Here is a 19,913-nt window from a genome sequence, read left to right as displayed (position 1 = left end):
TATAAAATCTCTACATGCATATAGAGATTGGAAAGAAATATACCAAAACATGCTTCTTTCAATAATGAGGTTTTGAATAATTTACATTTTTTCCTGCTTTATATTTTAGTGTTTTCCAATAAAATGCACTACTTAGAAAAACAACTCAATTTTTAAAAAAGTGAGCTGCCTCAAGTTGGTGAAAGAATAGTTGAATTTTTTTTTAATTTGCTGAGTAAGTACACTTGTAGAGTTGACCTGGAGGTGAATAAACAATGTCTATCTGGTTGGAGAGGTATTCCTCCCAGAATAGTATATAGCTTTCTAAATTAATTACCTCTAGCCTCTCCTTAAAAATGACTGCTCTTTCTCAGGGTAGGGATCCTTTCTGTGTTATAAGCAAAAAAAAAAAAAAAAGGCAAATATATTTTAATGGAAGGAAAGATAATTTATGAAGGGTCTTATCCACCTAATTTAGTTTTTTTAGGAATAGAATCACTATAAACCTCTTGCTTTTAATATAAAAATAGGTAACATATTGACATTGTTCAAGCTACAAAGCATAAAACAGAGTTCGCAATGAAGTTTCCCTTCTTCTGGCCCTGTTTCCCCAACTACCAACCAGGTTGTCCATTGTAAGTCTGTATGTCCTTCTAGAGATAATTTATTCATATATAAATCATATGTATTTTGTTCTGTCAACCTACCTTATTTTCACACTATTCTGTATCTGGCTTTTTCACTTAGTATCTAGTTTGTCAATACAGAAAGACATTTTCATCTTTTTAATGGTTGCATGCTATTCCACTGTGTAGACATACCATGATTATCTGAACATTCCCTTTCTGACAGACATTACTCTTTGTATACATTAACTCTTTGACTAGAAATCATTTGTATTAGCTTAAATATTCTGTTCCTAGTAAGAATTTCAGGTTTCTTTAGGAAACAGCTAATATATTCTCCAACTATAGCCCATAAGGGGTACTAAACCATTAAAAAGAGAAACAAGACAGCACTTCAAGTTAAAGTCCTTATAGTTCCAAGTAGAAACCGCAGTTATGAAGCACTTACACAGTAACTGAACATATTAACTTGACATACACAAGTACCATTTCTAAGTAACTGAAAGGACAAAACAAAATCATTCCCCGTTTTAACAGATGTAAAATTGAAATCCCACTGAGTTCCTCTAAAGAAAGAACATAGTTTTTCAATACAGCCTATAGCAAGCATCTATTATCATGACCTAAATAAAAAGTCAAGGAGAAAAGGTTATAGCTTTCTCCACTGTGACAAATAAATGATCCTCCTACCAAGGTTGTCCGTTAACTTCAAAGGCTTTCAGATTATGAATTAATATCTGCATTTACTCAGTGTGTAGAAATAAGATTCTTAAAATTTAGAGCTTATAAACTTATACTGTCCATGTATGTTTCAGAAGAAAATAACTGTCAGCTATCTGAAATTATAGTAACTTTCATTTTAAATTTTACCTGATTTATAAATTCCAAGATTAAAATTACTTGCCATTTTAGCTAAGTTAACATTTCTTGTTTTTACAATCACTTATAGGGCACATGGTAACAAAATCTTAAGAAAATGTTTACCTTCCTCATTAGAGTTTATAGATTTATAAAAAAATGATACCAGTGGTGAATTCTGTCAATATTTAATTTGAAAAAGATGATTTTTAATGTCCAAATTATTTTTTCCACTGTCCACTATAATGTAAGTATCTAATCTCCAAGATTAGTCTTATGCAAATTTAAATATTATTTTAAAATTCTAGAAGTCTATTGCTAAGAACTCCACAGATGGTATATAATTTCAATTTTTCAGATGGGTACTGAAACAATGTTTGAGATGCAACTGTTTATTTACATATAACTCTTCATATCATATCAATAGTTAGATATTGCTACATATCTATAATCACCCTATATTTACTGTAACTGTTACTATTTTAAAGATTGTAGTGAAGAAGTCAGAAGCTGAAAACAAGCTCCTACCAGACAAATGAGATTTTTAATAGTTCTCTAGAAATATTTCACATGTGGGTTTTAAATATACTGTAGAAAAACCTTTGAAAATAATAGCACAATACATTGGGAGTGAAGAGATTTATAACCATATGCAATTATATTTAAACATTTCACATTTTCAACCTGAACCCATTTTAGTAACTAACTCTACAAGTGATAGAATATAGGGAATGAGCTGTTACCTCTGAGATGAGGGCCCATACAAGCCTCCTCGCAAGCATCACTGTGATGAATGCTGCCAGGTGGTAATCAATGAGATGAAAATTCTACAATAGAAACAAATAACTGCATCAGAAAGAAATATGAGTATCCAACCGGAACTAGTACAAGGAAAGGATTGCCCCTTCAAAAATCTTGTGTCACCTTATACTTACAGACCACAGGAATTTGAGAGATCTTAAAGAGGTTACCTACCTTCTATTTCTTTTATGACAAATTGCTTAGCTTCTCAAACACTATTTAAACTATCTGGAATGTATTCCTTTCCTTTTTTTTTTTAAATTTATTTATTTATACAAGAACTGGGGTACAGGTCAGAGGCGCGGGAGGATGGGAGAATTCACCAGAGACAGAGTGGGGAGCAGAACAGGCAGACGGACCGAAATACACTGCTTAGGGGAGCAGAAGGCGAGGCAGGAGAGGTCTGCCACGCCATGTGGGTTTCTCCCTGGCTGGCCGGGGATCAAACTCATGCTGCAGAGGCTGCGGGACAGCTTCACAGCACTGTGCTCAACCCACTGCGCCATCGGGGAGGCCCTCCTTTCCTTTTTTTAAAGCTTACTAAATTAAAAGGAAAAGATTACAGCTTTGACGTAACAAAACACAGAATTGTGTAAGAATGATTTACCTAAAATGTCATTTATTATGCACCACAAATTTAATGGATCAGTTGGAATTTTCAATCTTTAGGAGTTAGAGTTGTTGGCCTCTCTATGCAAGTTTATGTTAATATAATTAGATATCTACTAACCTAAAATTCCTACTAGCTGATACATCAATTACACTGTCTTCTTCCTTAACTTAATTTAGAAGCATGCCTTGTATTTAATTTCTTCCTCCTTTAAAATGAAAGCATTACCTAGATGCTGTGTATAGTTCCTTCTAGTTCTCAGTCTATATATAAAACTATGATAATAAAGAAAATAAAAAGTAGTCAGCAATAAAACTGGAATATATTTTCATTTTGATAATCAAAAGGTCCATGGGTTTCCACAGTCCTTCCAGAATAAAAAACTGAATTTCTCAATTAATTTATTCAATAAAAATGTAGTAGGTATCTACAATGTGCTAGGTACTCTTCTTCATACTGAGAACAAAGTGCTGAAGAATAATAAACAAGGTTCCACCTCTCCTGGATCTTAGTAGGATTAGTAAGATTACTAGTTGTTTCGTCTGCCTTCATAGCAGGATTTAAATAGGCACCAGCTCCTAGTTAACTAAATATTCATTCCCCAGTTTCCCTTGCAACATCTACTTGCAACCAAAGAACATGAGGGGAAGTGATGTGTACAACTCCCAAACCACCCCTTTAAAAGAAGAAGCTGTCTATTTCTCTTTTCTTCCTTCTTATTGGCTGGATATGATGACAGGAGTTGGAGCAGCTACCCTGGACCACAGTTTGGAAGAAGCATGTTGGGGATGATACAGAAATAGATAAAAAGAGTTGTCACATTGGCCTATCAAGTACTTTTTATTTAATGGGGAAACAAGCTTTCACTCCATTTTAGCCACCCTGTTACAGAGGCTAAATCTGTATCTTTAATAAATTTATTTAAAGGGGAAGAGTAATGGCAACCCTTTAGAAAACATTTCTGAAATTATAACTGCTGGTAAAGATAAAATCGTGATAAATAACAACTAGAAGGAGAGGTAAAGTGCCAGTTTAAATTGGATTAGGAAGGGTATCCCTGACAAGATAGCATTTGGGCTAAGAGCTAAATGGGAAAAAAGTAGCAGTCATGCCAAGATCTGGCATGAGAGTCCCAAGTAGAGGAAAACATAATCACAAAGCCCCCATGGCAGGAAAAATATGACTGGTAAGTATGAAAAACAGCAAGAAGGCTGGAGTGAAATAGTAAGTAACTGAGGATTGAGTTTGTCCATATTTCTTCCTAAAGCAAAGTCCTGTGTGTTTTAGGAAAGGTACTATGATTCTATTTATATTTTCAAAATGTCCTGCTGGCTGTTATGTGGAAAATATACTGTCGTGAGAACAAGATCAGTTTAGGCTATTGCTTTTAATTCAGTGAAAAGTGATGATGGATTGACAAAGGGTCAGTCACAGTGGACCAGATTTGGGATATATTTTAAAGATAGAGGAACCAGAATGCTGGCTTACCACTCCTTAGAGCATTTCCTTTTCCTTCTAAATACTTTGGATTTTACCAATATTTATCCTCTCTTACTTTTCAGACATCTCATTACTGACCTCACTCCTCCAAAACAACAGAAGCAAATTTCACTAGACCCTAGCTAATGTCTAGGTCTTATTTATGCATCACTAGTGCATCTAACACATTTTTTTGTATCAGAAGATATAAGTGCCTAATGTATCTTATCATTAAGCAACTTTTGCTATATTCTAAATAACTGAAAACTGGTAATATATATATGATTGTAATTCTCTGTTACCCAAAATATTAATCAGAGTCCTCCACTTCTGACTGAATAAGTTACTGTCCTACTTCTATGTTTTTTAGAGTTAGGAGCAGTCAGCTAATTACTTGACAGCCAGAATAGTACTTACATATTCAAGTGTCCATATTTTCTTTCTGGTAATTATTAAGATCTTGAAATGGAAAAAGAAAAACCTAACATATAAATCTGATAAATTTCTGATTTAGGATTACATTAACATGAAGAAACAAACCACCTAACTGAGATGTAAAGTTTCTTCCAGGGCATCCCAGCTGGGTAGCCACCTTTTAGGTTTAAACACCTTCAGTGACAGGAAGTAGTTAGGTATCTGGCAGTCCACTCATCTTTGAACAGTTTACCAATTCAAGCCCCTTTCAGATACATGGGCTAAAATCTTATTTACTTTTCCATGTATTTTTCTTTTAGCTTTATAACTGAATTTTAAGCTTTGTGTTAGTTAGCCAGAATCACATGTTGGTAGATAAGTGAGATAGTCTAGGCAATAATGTCCTTTAAGAATGCCTTCCAGCTTTTCTTGAAACTAACATTCTAGTTATGATGTAGTTTTTGCCAACCACAAACATCACATAAAACTTGAATTCAAAACTGAATGAAGAGGGGAGTGGGGTAGGATCAAAGGCAGCCATGCATAGTATGAACCAGAGCAAAGGCAGCGTACTTAGAGTCAGCAGCGATAGCAGCAGCTTCCTGATTACGACAGCAGCACTTGCTCCCTTAGTTTCAAGGCAACATCTATAGGGAGTTTTTAAAAGAACTATAGCCAGAGAGGGTGGACTGGGAGAAGAGCTCCTGAATTAGCCTGAAAATGCAACAAGTAAGTTTCCACGGATGTCAAAGGAAATTTTATAATGAACTACTCAACAATATTTATGCAGTAAGTATAGACTAAATACGGAAATCAAAGCTTAATAGATCTGTATTTGAGTGCCCACTTTGGAACTATCTGATTCTGAGTCAGTTTCATAATTTCTAGATCTCATTCCTCATTTATACAATGAAGTCATAGAGTAGGACTTATCTGTTTCAAGAAACAGTAAATGAGCTAACACTTGCAAAGAACACAGTAAAAGTTTAACAAATGTTTGCCAATGTCACTGTTAAGCTAGTGAGGTATTTACTTATAGATATACATAACTGGAGGAAGCTTTAAAGATGATCTAATCCAACTTCATTTTCTAACACAGTGGCCAAAGAAAAGACCATTAAAAACAAACAAACAAAAAACATACAATTGGGCATTGATTCATTATAATTCTTAAGAAAATGAAATTCTCCTCATGTGATATTTAGTAGATAGCCAATGTGGAAAGAAACATTTCAGTACTTAATTCCAGGAACAACAAAGTAACAAATATTTAAAACAAAAATTTTTATTCCCATTTATACTACCTTGAATATTTTGGTCCATATTTCCTATGATCAGCTGGCTAGGGAGGATTTTAAAAATTATTTATAAGGCCCAGACATATAAACTACCCAAGGCAATCATCTTCTTTCTCTGAGAGCATATTTCCATTAACCAACTAAATCTGCTATTGCCAACTACTTACCTGTCTCAGCAACTGACCTGCTTTACTTATTATTTTATATAACCATCTATGGAGAATCTTCTCTCCATCAAGATTTTGACAGGCCTCCTAACAACTGGAAAGAGGGTAGAAGAGACTTACAACATACTTTTATAGAAAAAAAAAAAATACGTAAAAACTAGTTAGATAGACTGTTCCTGTCTCAATTTTATTTTTTAATAGAACCCAATTTTACTTAGGGTAACAATGCACTCAGCTAAAGGACTCTATTTTCCAGCATCCCAAGCAGTCAGGAGGGGACATGTGTGACAATGGTATGAAACTCTCCTCTATATTTACATATGCTCTTTTCCCTTTCTGGCTGACAGGGATGGACCACAGCTACACTGGCGGACACAGACTGAAATACAGTCTCCACCAGCCTGGCTCCCCTACTGACCACATGGAATTATCCTACTCCTGCCAACCAGGAGAACTGTCTCAGACTGTTTTGTGTTTGAAGCATTCTACAATTTTGGGTTTATTTCTATTAGAAGATACCATTACCCTAATACAGTTATTAAAAAGCTAGCATTGCTAGAATTTAATCATATTGGCACTTTAAACTTCCAACAAATTTAACATTGTGTAGAGAAAGCTAAATATCAAAACCTTCCTGTGTTATTATAATGAATTATTTAAATTTTTTCTTCATTTTTATTTCTTCTAGTCATAGATCAAAGTAAAATATTTATATATACACATATGTATCTAAGATTATTTTATTTATTTACGCATACCAGGGGTGCAGGCCAAAGATGGGGGGGGCGGGGGGAGAGAAGAGGATGCACCAGAGACAGAGTGAGGAGCAGAACAGGCAGACTTACTGAAAGACACTGCTGAGGGAAGCAGTGGGCGAGACAGGAGAGGTCTGCTGCACTATATGTGGGTTAGCTCCTTGGCTGGGGATCGAACTCATGTTGCAGTGGCTGCCAATAGCTTCATAGTGCTGAGACTTAACCCCCTGCACCACCAGGGAGGCCCCTGAGATATTTATATTTTAACAATCTTATTCTGACATATTTCTGAAAGTAACATGTAGTTTAACAAATAACTTTATTAGAAGAAAAATTACTAAGAAAAGTAATTCATACACAGACTTTCCAATTTTTTCTTGGCTAAGTAACATGAAGAATTTAGAGGCCTATTAGGACTTACCAGTGAAGTACAAGAAGCAGGATGATTGTAAGGGTACCACCACACTGTTTTATAGATGTTGATGTACTGAATGAACAAAGCAACCAGCAAGTAGATGAAAAAGAGAAATTCAAAGAGCAGGCTCCCATCCACAGGCAAATCGGGTATTTGGCAATGACGAACAGGACCTGGGGTGATTAAGGCTGTGATAGGCGGGACTGGAAGGCCAATAGCGCTACCATTCCTGAAAGAGAAAACTATGGTAAAATCAAATGGTAATACCATTCAGTGTCATACAGTACAGACGATTCTTGCTTCCTCCTCCACCTACCCTTTAACTATCGGCCTTTTCCCTTTGTACTCTCTTGCTCACTGATCTAATAGGTGATCATGGCTTCCATTATCTCCTGCATGCTGAAGACTAAAATTTCTCTCCATAGAGTTTTCTGCTGAATTTTAAGACCTACGTTATCAGGCTGCATACTGGATATCTCCGGGTTTTCTCCTATAATCCTGATCCTAGTCCACAGTCTAACCAGTGAACTGTTCATATCAGAAACTTGGGAGTTATACTAGAACTTGCCTTCTGCTTCTTATATTCATCCAATCACTCTCTAAATCTTTAGATTCCACTTTATGAAACTTTTCCAAACTGTACCTTCCTGTCTAAACCCATAGTACTTTTTCAAACATACCCTATGTTTTACCTAAATTAAATTTGACTTCATTTTTTACCCACTTCTCCAAGCTGCCTTCAGAGATCTTTATGAAGTGAAAGCCTGACAGCTTTATCCTCTTGTCCAAAATCCCCAGTGGTGCTCCATTGCCAATAGGATAATATTTTTAAAAATTTAGTACATCCAATAAGTCCTCTCTGCTGCCTCTTATCACTCTTTCACATGCATCCTTTATAAAAGCCATGCTATTAGCTATCTAACAATACACACACTATTCTTTGTACACCTAATCCTTTTATCAGAAACACCTTCCTTAACCCTTCATGTACACATTTGCTGACAAGATCCTTCAGGCATTTTAAGATGAACAAATATATCTTCTATGAAGCGGACTCTGACCCAGCCAAAACTGATTCATCTTTTCTCTGTCATATTCAACCTATTACTTTTTTGCACTTTCCATACTATACTGTTACATAATTTTTGTATACATCTATGTCTTGTCTATTAGATCACAATCTTAAGGAAAGAGAGTATTTATCCTAGTTCACTGCAAATATATATATTTAGATTAAGATAGCACACAGTGCAGTCATGAAAAAGACAGCGGTCTTAATATAAAGTTGAAATACTGAGATTTAAATTCCTATCTTTGTGTTGTTCTTTCTTCCAACTCTTGCAGGTTAGAAATAGCTGGACTATCTAAACTGATAAGATTGGGGTGGAGAACAAAATTTCCTATTGTTTGTACACTTGGTAATAGTTACAGAGATAAAAGGGTCTGTTTACAGAACAAGGAAAAGAGGCTTGATTTGGAATTATATTCACATTACTCTTTTTCTTTAAAAATTCCAAATATAGAATTCTAACATAGTGTGGGCCATTTAGTTCTTTAAGTGTCTAATGTGAACGAACACTCTGCTCACTCTGCCCATTCTGAAAAGTTAAGAAGACCATTGCAGAAATTCAGGAGAAAAAAGGAAAGAACAGAGATGAGAAGAGGGTCGGAAAAATATGTAACAGTTTTTTCCTCTCCTTCCAGAGTATATTCCAACAGATTAAGTCTACTAAAGAGTAGACTGTGTTCTACCAGCAGGTTTTACAACCTTACTTGATCAATCACAAACCAATCATTAAAACACGACAGTCCTCTGATCTGGTCTGGGAGATGGGTCACAGCACTGCACAAATCCATGAGCTATCATTTACACAGAAAACAACATGAAAGGTGGCATCTGGAGTTGTACACATTGCTGGACTATAAAGGAGGGAATTAATGCAAGTGGCCAATCTAGCCCCTCATTACAGCTGATCATAGCTACAGAATTAAAATTCTGATGACTTGTTACAAGATTAGGAGTCTCTACTCTAGAACAATCCAGAAATTCTTATTCCTCTTCAGTCAACAATATATTAAGTGAGAAAGCATGCTTAATTATTTGTTATGATTTAAAGGTTAAGTAGGTTCTTATGGGATTTTGCCCAAGTAAAGCAAATTAATGTGATTCTGCCATTAATACTCAATAAAATGTTAGGCTTCAAGAAAGATACTCAAAACAAAATACAAAGGCTTACGTGTATGATACTTTATACAATCTTGGTTATTAAACTTCAAGCCAGAAGACAAAGAAAAAGCTCACATAAAGTGAGCTGGCACATCAATGGCAAAGAACAACAGTAGCTGGAAGCTTAAAAGGAGATTAAGATCAAAGTTTGTGAAACCAAAAATTATATAGCTAAAATAAACTTATTCAATACATTTCAGAAGATTAGTAACAGATATATTACTTAGGAAATGTTAACGTATTATTCCTCTAAGAGAAATAAAAGTGGATTCAAGAAAAGTAAAATGACAAATATTTGAAATACGATGTGATATAGTTCTGGCCCCAGATTTTCCATTAGCCAGGATGGTCTTTAAGAAAACCTTACAACCCTGAGTCTCAGATTCTTCATCTATAACACAAGGGCTTGAAATGGATTCTCCTTAAAGAGTGGTTCTTGGGCCTCCCTGGTGGCATAAGGGGTTAAGACGCAATCTATGAAGCTATCCACAGCCACTGCAGTACAAGTTCGATCCCTGGCCAGGGAGATACCCACATGGTGCAGCAGACCTCTCCTGACTCACCTGCTGCTCTCCTCAGCAGTGTATTTCGGTCAATCTACCTGTTCTGTTCCCTACTTTGTCTCTAGTGAATCCTCTCACCCCCCCATACCTCTGGCCTGTACCCCAGTTATTGTATGTATAAATAAATAAAGAAATCTTTAAAAAAAAAAAAAAAGAGTGGTTCAAAACTATGCCCAGGTTTGATGATTCACTAGGACTCCTCAAGGACAGAGCATATACCTGTGTTCATAGCCAAGATCTATTGTAGCAAAAGGATACAAATCAAAATCAGCAAAGGGGAAAAACGGTAATGGGGGCAAGTCTGGAGGAAACCAGGGCACCCATAACTACTTTAGCAACTAATAACTATACAGGAATGACCTGTATACCAGAAAGGCTCAAAAGAGATTCAATACCCAAAGTTTTTACCGGGAGCTGATTATACAGGCACACTCTGCTTTTAGTACCAAAATTACAGATTCCCAAAAGTAAAACAGGTGTTCAGCAAGGCCTGCTTGCAGTGTTGGCATTTAGATCCAACTGGTAAATACTTCCTTCTGCTGATATAAAAATATTCATAAATAGTAAGAATGGCTCACTATGCCTAAAATGAGCCAAAATTATTTATGTTCAATACCTGCTTTGTCCTTTTCATATAAAGTTTGTGTACAGGAAAGAATTACTAAAGCAGACCTGGAACCAACTTTTATGAAGCCAGCAGCATCAGAATTTAGTGAAGCAAATGGATAAAGCAGGAAATATTCAAAAGGATAAAGAGGAACTAGAAGGGACAGAGAAAGCAGTTAAAATGTAGACATGATCACGCAGTACTATGAACCTAGTACTCACAAGGAGAAAACAAAGAAAAAAAGCAAATTAAGAGTCTCCCTCAAATAAAAGCTCTTGAGGACACTCAGAAATTCACAGATTGTCCTCCTCTGTAGAAGATAATCATCTAAGCACATTGTTCCAAGAAACAGGCTGAAAGCAAGAGAAAGAACTATAGATTTCAATCTTGATTGTGTCACCAAAGGAGCTCATTGATATTTGCAAGCTGAACTTTACCAATCCAAGTTTTGTATATCACAAAACACCTACCAGCTGACCTGGTTTGCAGAATCAATTATCCAACTATATCACACTTAAGCAAATACCTATGTCTATCAATAATCTATGGATACCCCAGAAATGAGTTCTTCTCATCTGGACAATGTCTTTGCACACATACTTCCTAAACCTATAGTCTAGGCTATCTATCACTGCTTTATCCAAATTTTTATACCTCTTCCCCATGATCTAACCACCTCTTCTAGCAGCTCCTTTACTATCAATAACCAAATATGGAATGCCCTCTTCCAAAATAATCATTCAATAACAGTTTTAGTAACTCTCAAAGCACAATGATCACAACCATGTTTTACTTTATTCTAAACATCAAAACATATATAAAATACCTTCTCTGCCACCCAAATATAAAAATCTAAACATATCTAAAATATGTTCTTTCCACCACCCCAATTAATTGCTAAAAGACAAGAGCAGGTAGAGAATGGTAGATCAAGGCTATCATGACTAGAACCTTGAAAGCCAAGTAAAAGAGATACAAAAAAGCACAGAAAAGAATACATGATTATAGCTAAGCCCATTTAACAGCAGAGGTATTTTCCAAATGTTTCTACTTGCCAATATATTTGCAGACTTCAAGTGCAAGCAAAACCAACTAGGAATATGGCTTTGGTCCATTTGTAAGAGTAGAACATTTTATTTTCTCCCAAAAGATATTTTACACAGTATCCCAATATTTAAAACACACAGAAGTTAGTCTGATGAAGAAAGGACTGGGAAACCTGAGGCCTGCACTGCTAGGCCTATTTGCCTCTTTCTCCCTTCTAAGCTCTCCAATGGCAGCCCCACACACTGAAGAGATTCTATGGAACAGTTTGAAAACACAGTTATCTAGGGGAATTGTCAAAGTCAAAGTAGAAGAATATGAACAAAGAAGTGCTAGAGTAAAGACAGAGGCAGAATTAGAATTTTTTAGCTAGCTAGAATCCTACCTAGGCTTGGCTATGATTTTCTTGTTTTTTTTTCATTGAGGTAACATTGGTTTATAATGTTGTTTGGTAGAGGTATAGGATCTTCCCCTTCAGGTGTTGTTACCATTCTTACCCACCACCCAAGCATTCCTACTTCACCACAATAGATGATTTGTGATTGCAATTTGAAAGTACCAAGTCACTAAGTTGATAGCCTAGAAAAATAGAGTAATAGACAACAGATACCTTGATCTTAGTAAAATTTTAATTAGTAAAATTAAGGCCTATACTTCAAATAGGAAACATTTTCACCTCAGTATCTATGTTACATGTATCTTTCTTCAAAAGCATATTCACATATTCTCATTCTCTTTATTTTTTTAAGTTGTTTTTTTTTTTTTTTTTTTTTTTAAATAGAGGCATGTTTTATTTATTTATTTATTTGTTTGTTTGTTTTGTTTATACATGCACTGGGTACAGTCAGAAGCGCAGGAGGGTGAGAGAATTCACCAGAGCCAGAGCAGGGAGCAGAGCAGGCAGAAGGACCGAAGTACACTGCTGAGGGGAGCAGCGGGCGGCAGGAGAGGTCTGCGCGCCATGTGGGACCCTCCTCTGGTGGCCAGGGAGCAGCCGGGGATCGAACCGGCGCCGCAGAGGCCGCGGGCAGCTTCGCAACCCAGCGCTCAACCGCTGCGCCACCGGGGAGGCCCACTCTCTTTATTTTTTTAAAGATAAAATAACACATATTGTAGAAATTTTGAAAAATTCAGAATAAAGTTTTTTAAAGCTACTGCAATTTACTACTTCATTTATTTTCAACATCCTGCTATGAAGCATAAAGTATGACTTTTTTAAGTGAGAAAATCCAAAGCACAACAGAATAAGAAATAATATTCTACAGTAAATTCTAAGTAGTTTGCAAACATATATAAACATAAAATTAGAATTGAAAATTAGTCTGAGAATCAGACACTAGAAAAATCCCCTCAAACTGGAATTTCTCGGAGAGTCCCACTGAAGTGATGAGATCAGAACTGATTTTTAAGATCTTGGATTGGAAAGTCAAAGAAAAAAGTAGGGCAAGCCAGAAAGAGAAAAGTACACAAATAACATCAGAAGGGCCAGAAATGGCTACAATCAGTATTAGTGATTTCAAACTTTGAAAAATAGAATCAGCTGAGGAAGTGAGAAGAAAGAAAGTGGCAGCCCAGTCCATGCAACAGCTTGACCACCTTATTTTTCCTAATTGAAAAGTTTATTTACCTGTGAAGTCTAATTTCAATTGCCTCTTTTCTATAGCTGTAAGAGATCAAGGTGTCTGTTGTCTGACTATTATGCTACTTCTATAGGCAAATCTTGTGTGTACTTGTGTCGTGGCTCAGTTGCAGACATTCTTCCCCACTGAAAAAAATATCTGATAGATGATGTTGCCTTCTCAATCTCTGCAGCCTCTGAAACTGCTAACCTTAATAATATCATCTATAAATTGCTGGAGGCCCAAAATGTGGTTTGATTTCATTCTCAAGGGCAAGTTTCTGTAAATACCCTTAGTCAAACCATGGAATTGAAAAGCATCTCATCAGAATAGGCTGTGGAACTAGAAGCCATGAATACATAGAGAAGTACACTGCACCTCAGTCAGAGTAAAGCGTGTTTCATGATGTCTGAATCAGTTAAATCAAAGGGGTAGAGGAATGGATCTTAACTGGTTCTTATAAGACTTCCTGGATCTGGTCCTTGGAAGGAAAGTCAATAATGACAATTGCGGGACACAATTTAACAACAAATGTTGTCAAAGATGTGGCCTGGGTGAAAAAAGACAGTGTGTCTTGCCTGCTCCTGAGTGCCTTTATGGATCAGACCATTCTCATATGAGGGTGGGATGTAGAGAGAAACCAACTGGAAACCCTGTACTGCTGCAGAGGTCATGCTGGAAGTGGATTCTATAGCTGTTGATAGCACAGGAACTAAATTTACAGTGATTCCTAGGATAAGAGACTAAAGATCTGGTATACATTCCCTACAGATGAAGATGAAATGGAGGAATCCATAAGTTGACTGAAAAAGAAACAGTAAATAAAACAACTGGGAATAACAAAGATGCCCACAGTGACCATCTCTGGCCATATGCTGAAGAAATTTGTAGTGCATCTTGGGACTCCACAATTAGGATGTAAGATATTGAGTTTGGCAATCTTAAGTCAACCTTGACAGGAAAAAAAGTGTTTCAGTGCATCTTCTATTCTCTACTTTGTAAACGCTTAGCACCTGAATCAAAAATGATTCTTGGGTGCTGCTGTCCCTAACTTCATATACAGGATGGGTCACACCAGTAAAGTGGTCTCCTACATATGAGCAACAGCTTTAGATAACACTGTCAAGTTTTGGGATGCAAGAAGTTGTAATGCTCCTTCCTATGATGTACTGCTCATGAAAAAAAAGTGCTGAGTGTAGACTGGACAGACACAAGGTTACTTCTGAGCAGAGGAGCAGACAATAAATTGTATTCCTACAGGTATCTACCTACCACTTCCCACCTTGGGGCATGAAAGTGGGTAAGTTTGAATACAGAGGTTCTAGAAATGAAATTCATAGAGAACCCTCTAATTATACAGATTCAGAAAAGCAGCCCTTTAAAGTTTAAGTTTTCACCCTTAAAAATGACTATCACTGTCATCTTTATTGTGCATTTACTATACAATGGTTTGTATTTATAAATATAAAATGGCCTACATTGTTTACCTTATACACCTCATAAATTAAATGAGTTTTTGCTATTTAAAGGTATTAGTTTGAATTAAGATGTGCTTTTGAAATATTATAAAGTCATATATTAAAAATAAATAAGAATCAAAATAAATAAGAATGAGATATTATAAAGTCATATATTAAAAATAAATATAAAAAAATAATAAAAAGAATGAGAAAATTAGAATCAAGGCAAGAAAAAACTCTATAGAGGGAGGAAGCAGAAATTTTCTTGATAAAACAGTGCATCAGGCAAAAGTCATCACCTTCCACTGCTACATGATCAAACCTCCTGATATCCTGGATAAGCTTAGAAATAATTCATCCTAACTCTGAAATTAGGAACAGAGAAAGAGAGAAGGAAGCACAATTGACTATGGGTGAATTGGTGATGGGTACACTATAACAGTGATACTTGAGGGGGGTTCCTATATTTCCAAAATACCAAAAATATTGTAAGCCAATGTTACCTCAATAAAATAATAACTTTTAAAAAGGAAATTAGGATCAGAGACAAATTTCCATTAAAAAGATCAAATTCTTTATTCTCATATGACACAAATTTTAAGATGATTAGACTATAGCTACAGTTCATTAACTTCAAACCACTCTTTGAACAATTTTTTAAGATCACTGATAGAATATGACATAATTTATAAGCTGTTAACTATTTTAATTTGTCCTCAAAAAAAAGACAAAAGAATGCTAGTAAGTAGGTAAATCATATTGGCCTTATACTTTTATTCACTTTCCCCTTCTTTTAATAACTAAAATGAACTGAACTGCTTTCACTATGTAAGCCCCATTGTACAACTTTTACCTCCAAAGTATTCTGAAATATTGAACTTTCAGTTTTCAAGGACAGAATTTCTATTTCAGTGTTAGAAATAACGTTGATAGCTTCCATGCTAACTGATCATAGGATATGACAAATAATGCGTTATTTTTTGTTTACCTGTTTCTCAGGCCTGTTCCATTGCCACAGCCCCCACCAACCAAAGTCTGTAAAGAAGGTAAAGCTGATCGGCTTAGCTGCTGCCGACTAGGGCCCCTCCTTCCACCGGGCATGTCCGGGAACCAGTCTACTTCCAGTGCCACCTGTAGTTGCAACCCAGGTTAATGGTTATCAACCTGTTTCAACTCTGAACAACAAAAAAAAATTAATATCAGTTTACCATTGTTAAAGTAAGCAATGTAACAAAACAACCAGAAAAACTTGAGTTAGCAAGTCTTATAAAACCAAATTTTCAAACAAATGCTCCCAACTGTCCATTACCTACTTTATTCTAATGAAAGGACTACTCAGATTCCATAGGTTAGAAGCCTAGATTCTGATGAACCTCTGTTCAACAAAAGGTGTGCCATGTCTTCCAGAGATTGTTGTCAAGACAAAGATGAATTAAAGTACACTAGTAGGCTTTTTAACACTTAAATGTAAAATTGTTCAATTGGTATCTCCGTGTGTTAAAGTGAAAATATTGGAAGGAGCCCAAATGAATGCCCACTCAAAAAATGAAAGTATATAAAATCATTTAGAAATGTCTGAAACCCCAGGATTAAAAAGACAAGTAACACAGGTAACAGATAATGACCCTCACTGAAAAGAAACCGTTTTCATTAAGCTATGGTAAAATCATGATTCCACCAACATGGATAATAAAGTCTGTTTTCTAAACAATACAATTTAAAAACTTAATGACTCTGGGAAACACCCTGGTTCTCAAAACGTTACTACAGACGAATCTATGTTCCCTATTCGTAGCAGCCTTTGGCTGTGGACTCAAAAATGCCAGATGAGACAAAGCATTCATACCATTGGATGTATATGGGGCTGCTGGTATTTACTCAATTTACTAGCAAAGGGAAAGTAAAGCGGAGCAAAAAACTGGGATGGACTTCGAGAGCGAAGGTGGGGCAATGCATAAGGCAAAGGATCACAAACTTCAATGACTGGCCCCCAAGAGGGGAAGACGACGCGATCTCCGCCATACAACCCCGAGTGCAAAAGAGGCCAGGGACACCCGGACGGGCGGCAGCTCCCTAATACTCACGCATGGAGGAGGCCCAGCCGGTGGGGCGGGATCCCTGGGAGGCGGCGGCTTTACAGGCTGGACCCCAAGCAAGAGAACACCCTCTCGCGTAGAGGCGCTCCTAACCAGCTGCTTGACCCCAGGCCGTCGCCGCCCGGAGACTCGAGAAAAAGTATCCAGTCTTCGGGCCGCCAGACCCAAACCCACACCAGACCCAGTCCCAGACCCAAACCTTGAGGCAGTAACAGAGTCAGAGCCACAGTTAAAGCTAGAAGCAGAGCCCGGCCCCGTCAGCACTCAACCTCAGCCTCCATTACCGCGGAGCAGAGCAGACGTGGCAGCGCACAACGATGACGTCAGCTCCGCGACAGACGGCGGCCCCAGCCGCGAGTTGACCCCCGGAACTGCACTAGCAGCCCAAAAAACGGGCACCCCACCCCCTCCTGCGTGCACCTGCGCAGTGGGGTCGGTTTTCTCCGCTGAGCTCGCTGTCCAGCCTTCCTGGGCAGCACTGGCCTGCTTCTTTGCCTCCTCCTGTTCTTGGTCACCGCGCCCCCTTGATCTGGGGCCACCGTGCTAGGGTCCTTGCTATCGCCTGGATTTCAAGTAACAACCGTGTGCCAATTATAGCCCCCATTTTACAAATGAGGCAGGTTGGGAGAAGTCACAGAAGGTCAGGTCACTTCCCGGTCCCGAAGTCCTGCCTCAGCATCCAATGGGGCGTTCACTGTTTTGTAAATGAAAGATTACATAGATGGTGGATTTACAAAAATGAATACCACAAAAAACTCACAATATCGTGGATGAAACAAAATACCAGAAAAATACAGGAATTGCAACTTATTATAATAAATGAAACATTAAAAAGTATGTCCAAGGTCCAAAGATAGTGTGCAAGACAGTGTAATAAATTGTGTGGGATGATGGTGGTGTCATATCAAGAAAAACTTAACAGAATTTTTGATAAACCAACACTCCAAGAACAAACAGGCAGTTCGTGGGAGAAAAGCTTTCTAGTAAAGGATGTGGCAGATGAAATGGTAAGGAGGTGGGCAACATAGTGAGGAATTCAGAAACTTGGAATAGTTACAAGAGTGTTAAAAAAAGCACCGTGTGAGATCTCTCCCTGCAGATATTCTAAACACCCTAAGAGAAAACCCTTTGCCTTGAGTATATGATTATTTAACCTTTATTGAGGTGTTTTTGTTGGTTGCCAGAAATTATAACTACATATTTCATTTAATTCTCATAAAGTTTTTAATAATGCCATTGTTCCTGCATAGGAAATTGAAGAGAAGTTAAATGATTTGTTGAAAATAACCCATCTAGTAAATGCAGAACTAGAATGATGATAAAACCAATAAAGGTAGCTAGTCACAAATATTCTTATCCTGTTGTACCACAGAAACTTTTACTCATGAGTATATAAAAAGATAATTTACATTTTTTCATTGTATTCATTTCTAGGCATAAGCAATTTTGTACATTTATTTTGTCCTGTTAGCTGCTTCATAGCTTGCAACACTGAAATTCCTTTGCTGCTTTTCTGTTGGCTCACCAACATTTCCTCACTGGCTACAGATTTCTAGTTCATATTGCCCTTTCCCACCACTGAAACTAGCCGTGCTTAATGCCTTATATTATAAATTATCACCGGGGATCATATATGTTTTCTCTCTCATTCTAAACTCCTAAAGGACAGAGACCTCATCTTGTACTTCCATGTATTTTCAGAGCCTAGGATGTTACCATGCACATTTAGACAAAGTCTAAATATTTCTAACTGTATGATCATTATATATAGCTATAGACTGTCCAAAATGATGGTGTCCACTGATTTTTTTCACTTCTATGTCACCTTGTAACAGGGTGGTCCCCAGGAAAAGGGGAGGTTCCCTGCCCCACCCAAGGGAGGGTGGAGCTGAGCAGGAAGAGAAGCTGCAGAAAAGACTGAGGAAGGAAGCAGGATGGAGCCTAGAGACACGTGAAGAAACTGCGCTTGTCTTTTGGTCGTGGACGGGGTAACACAGATGTGGTGAGACCCGTGGGGAGGTGACAATGGCAGCTTTTATCTTGATGTTGATTTTGCTCTTTTCCTTCCGGGCTTGTCTGGTTGTTTCTGGCCCTTTTCTGTGGGTCCCCACTGGAAGATGCTTTAGACTTGTGGCAGGCTTTGGGGCCTTGCTCTGAGCCAATCCCATTTGGATGGACTTTTCCCCACGAGGGGACGGGTAACTTTAGGTGCTTCATTTAGAAACTAGACTCTTTGCCTTACCTGTATTGTTTCCTAGTTTTATTAAAGTTCCTTCCCATTAAAGTCTCATATGTTTTGTGTTGATGCGGCGGATGGCAGAACCCATTCAGAATAGGCAGGTTTGCGGGGTTTGGGCTGCCCCTCTCCCTATCCTATAACAACCTCAATTGTTATATATTCCTATTACAAAGAGACTACGTTACACTAGTTGCAGTTTCTTGGCGTCTAACAGTGCTGTATACAATCAGATGCTCAACAAAATCTATGTTATACAATAAGAAGAAATTTTATATCTTGCAAATAACTAACTTAGGTTGTACCACTAACTAAAGCTGTGGGCAAGAAATGTATCCTTTCTAGCTTTCAATTTTCTGGCTTCAGAGAATACGATGTTTTCAGCATGTTACAGAGTGTAAGAAATTGTCATTATTAGACATTTCTTTCAGAGGATGACACTTACTCATTCTCAACTTGGATTCTGAGAGAGAGGGTGGGGAGAAGAGGGAGGAGGACGCATTTTAAATACCTATATGCACTTCGACAGAAAGCAGCTAACCATATAGTGTGGGTCTAAACAAATCAGTAGGCTTACCTGCACAGCACTCCTGCGATAACTGCAATGCTCCGCCTCAACCTCCCGGCGCTACATTCCCAGGGAAACCAGGTTGCAGGCC

At 37.3% G+C, this 19,913-nt stretch overlaps 1 protein-coding gene and 1 pseudogene across 4 annotated transcripts in view; one reads left to right on the top strand and one right to left on the bottom strand.

Moving 5' to 3' along the window:
• The window catches only part of TMEM39A (transmembrane protein 39A), a 35,229-nt gene extending 15,333 nt beyond the window's left edge, over nucleotides 1–19,896 (bottom strand). The window contains exons 1-4 of one of the 4 annotated variants that reach the window (XM_054700540.1): nucleotides 19,832–19,896; nucleotides 15,911–16,097; nucleotides 7,409–7,631; nucleotides 2,207–2,290 (exon numbers count right to left, since the gene is read on the bottom strand). In XM_054700540.1, the coding sequence (XP_054556515.1) occupies nucleotides 2,207–2,290; nucleotides 7,409–7,631; nucleotides 15,911–16,023 (420 nt within the window). In that variant the 5' untranslated portion in view covers nucleotides 16,024–16,097; nucleotides 19,832–19,896. Of the gene's footprint in view, nucleotides 1–2,206; nucleotides 2,291–7,408; nucleotides 7,632–15,910; nucleotides 16,098–17,006; nucleotides 17,357–17,438; nucleotides 17,448–19,831 lie in introns of those variants that run through there. The other 3 variants (XM_054700541.1, XM_037525499.2, XM_037525500.2) reach the window with 3 other exon arrangements.
• Nucleotides 10,482–14,756, top strand: LOC119257046 (ribosome biogenesis protein WDR12-like; annotated as a pseudogene).
• Nucleotides 19,897–19,913: the final 17 nt, after the last annotated feature.

This window comes from Talpa occidentalis, unplaced genomic scaffold (assembly GCF_014898055.3).
Source record: "Talpa occidentalis isolate TD23 unplaced genomic scaffold, MPIMG_talOcc4v2.1 talOcc4.4, whole genome shotgun sequence".
NCBI lineage: Eukaryota > Metazoa > Chordata > Mammalia > Eulipotyphla > Talpidae > Talpa > Talpa occidentalis.
This window is presented reverse-complemented; position numbering and strand designations above follow the sequence as displayed.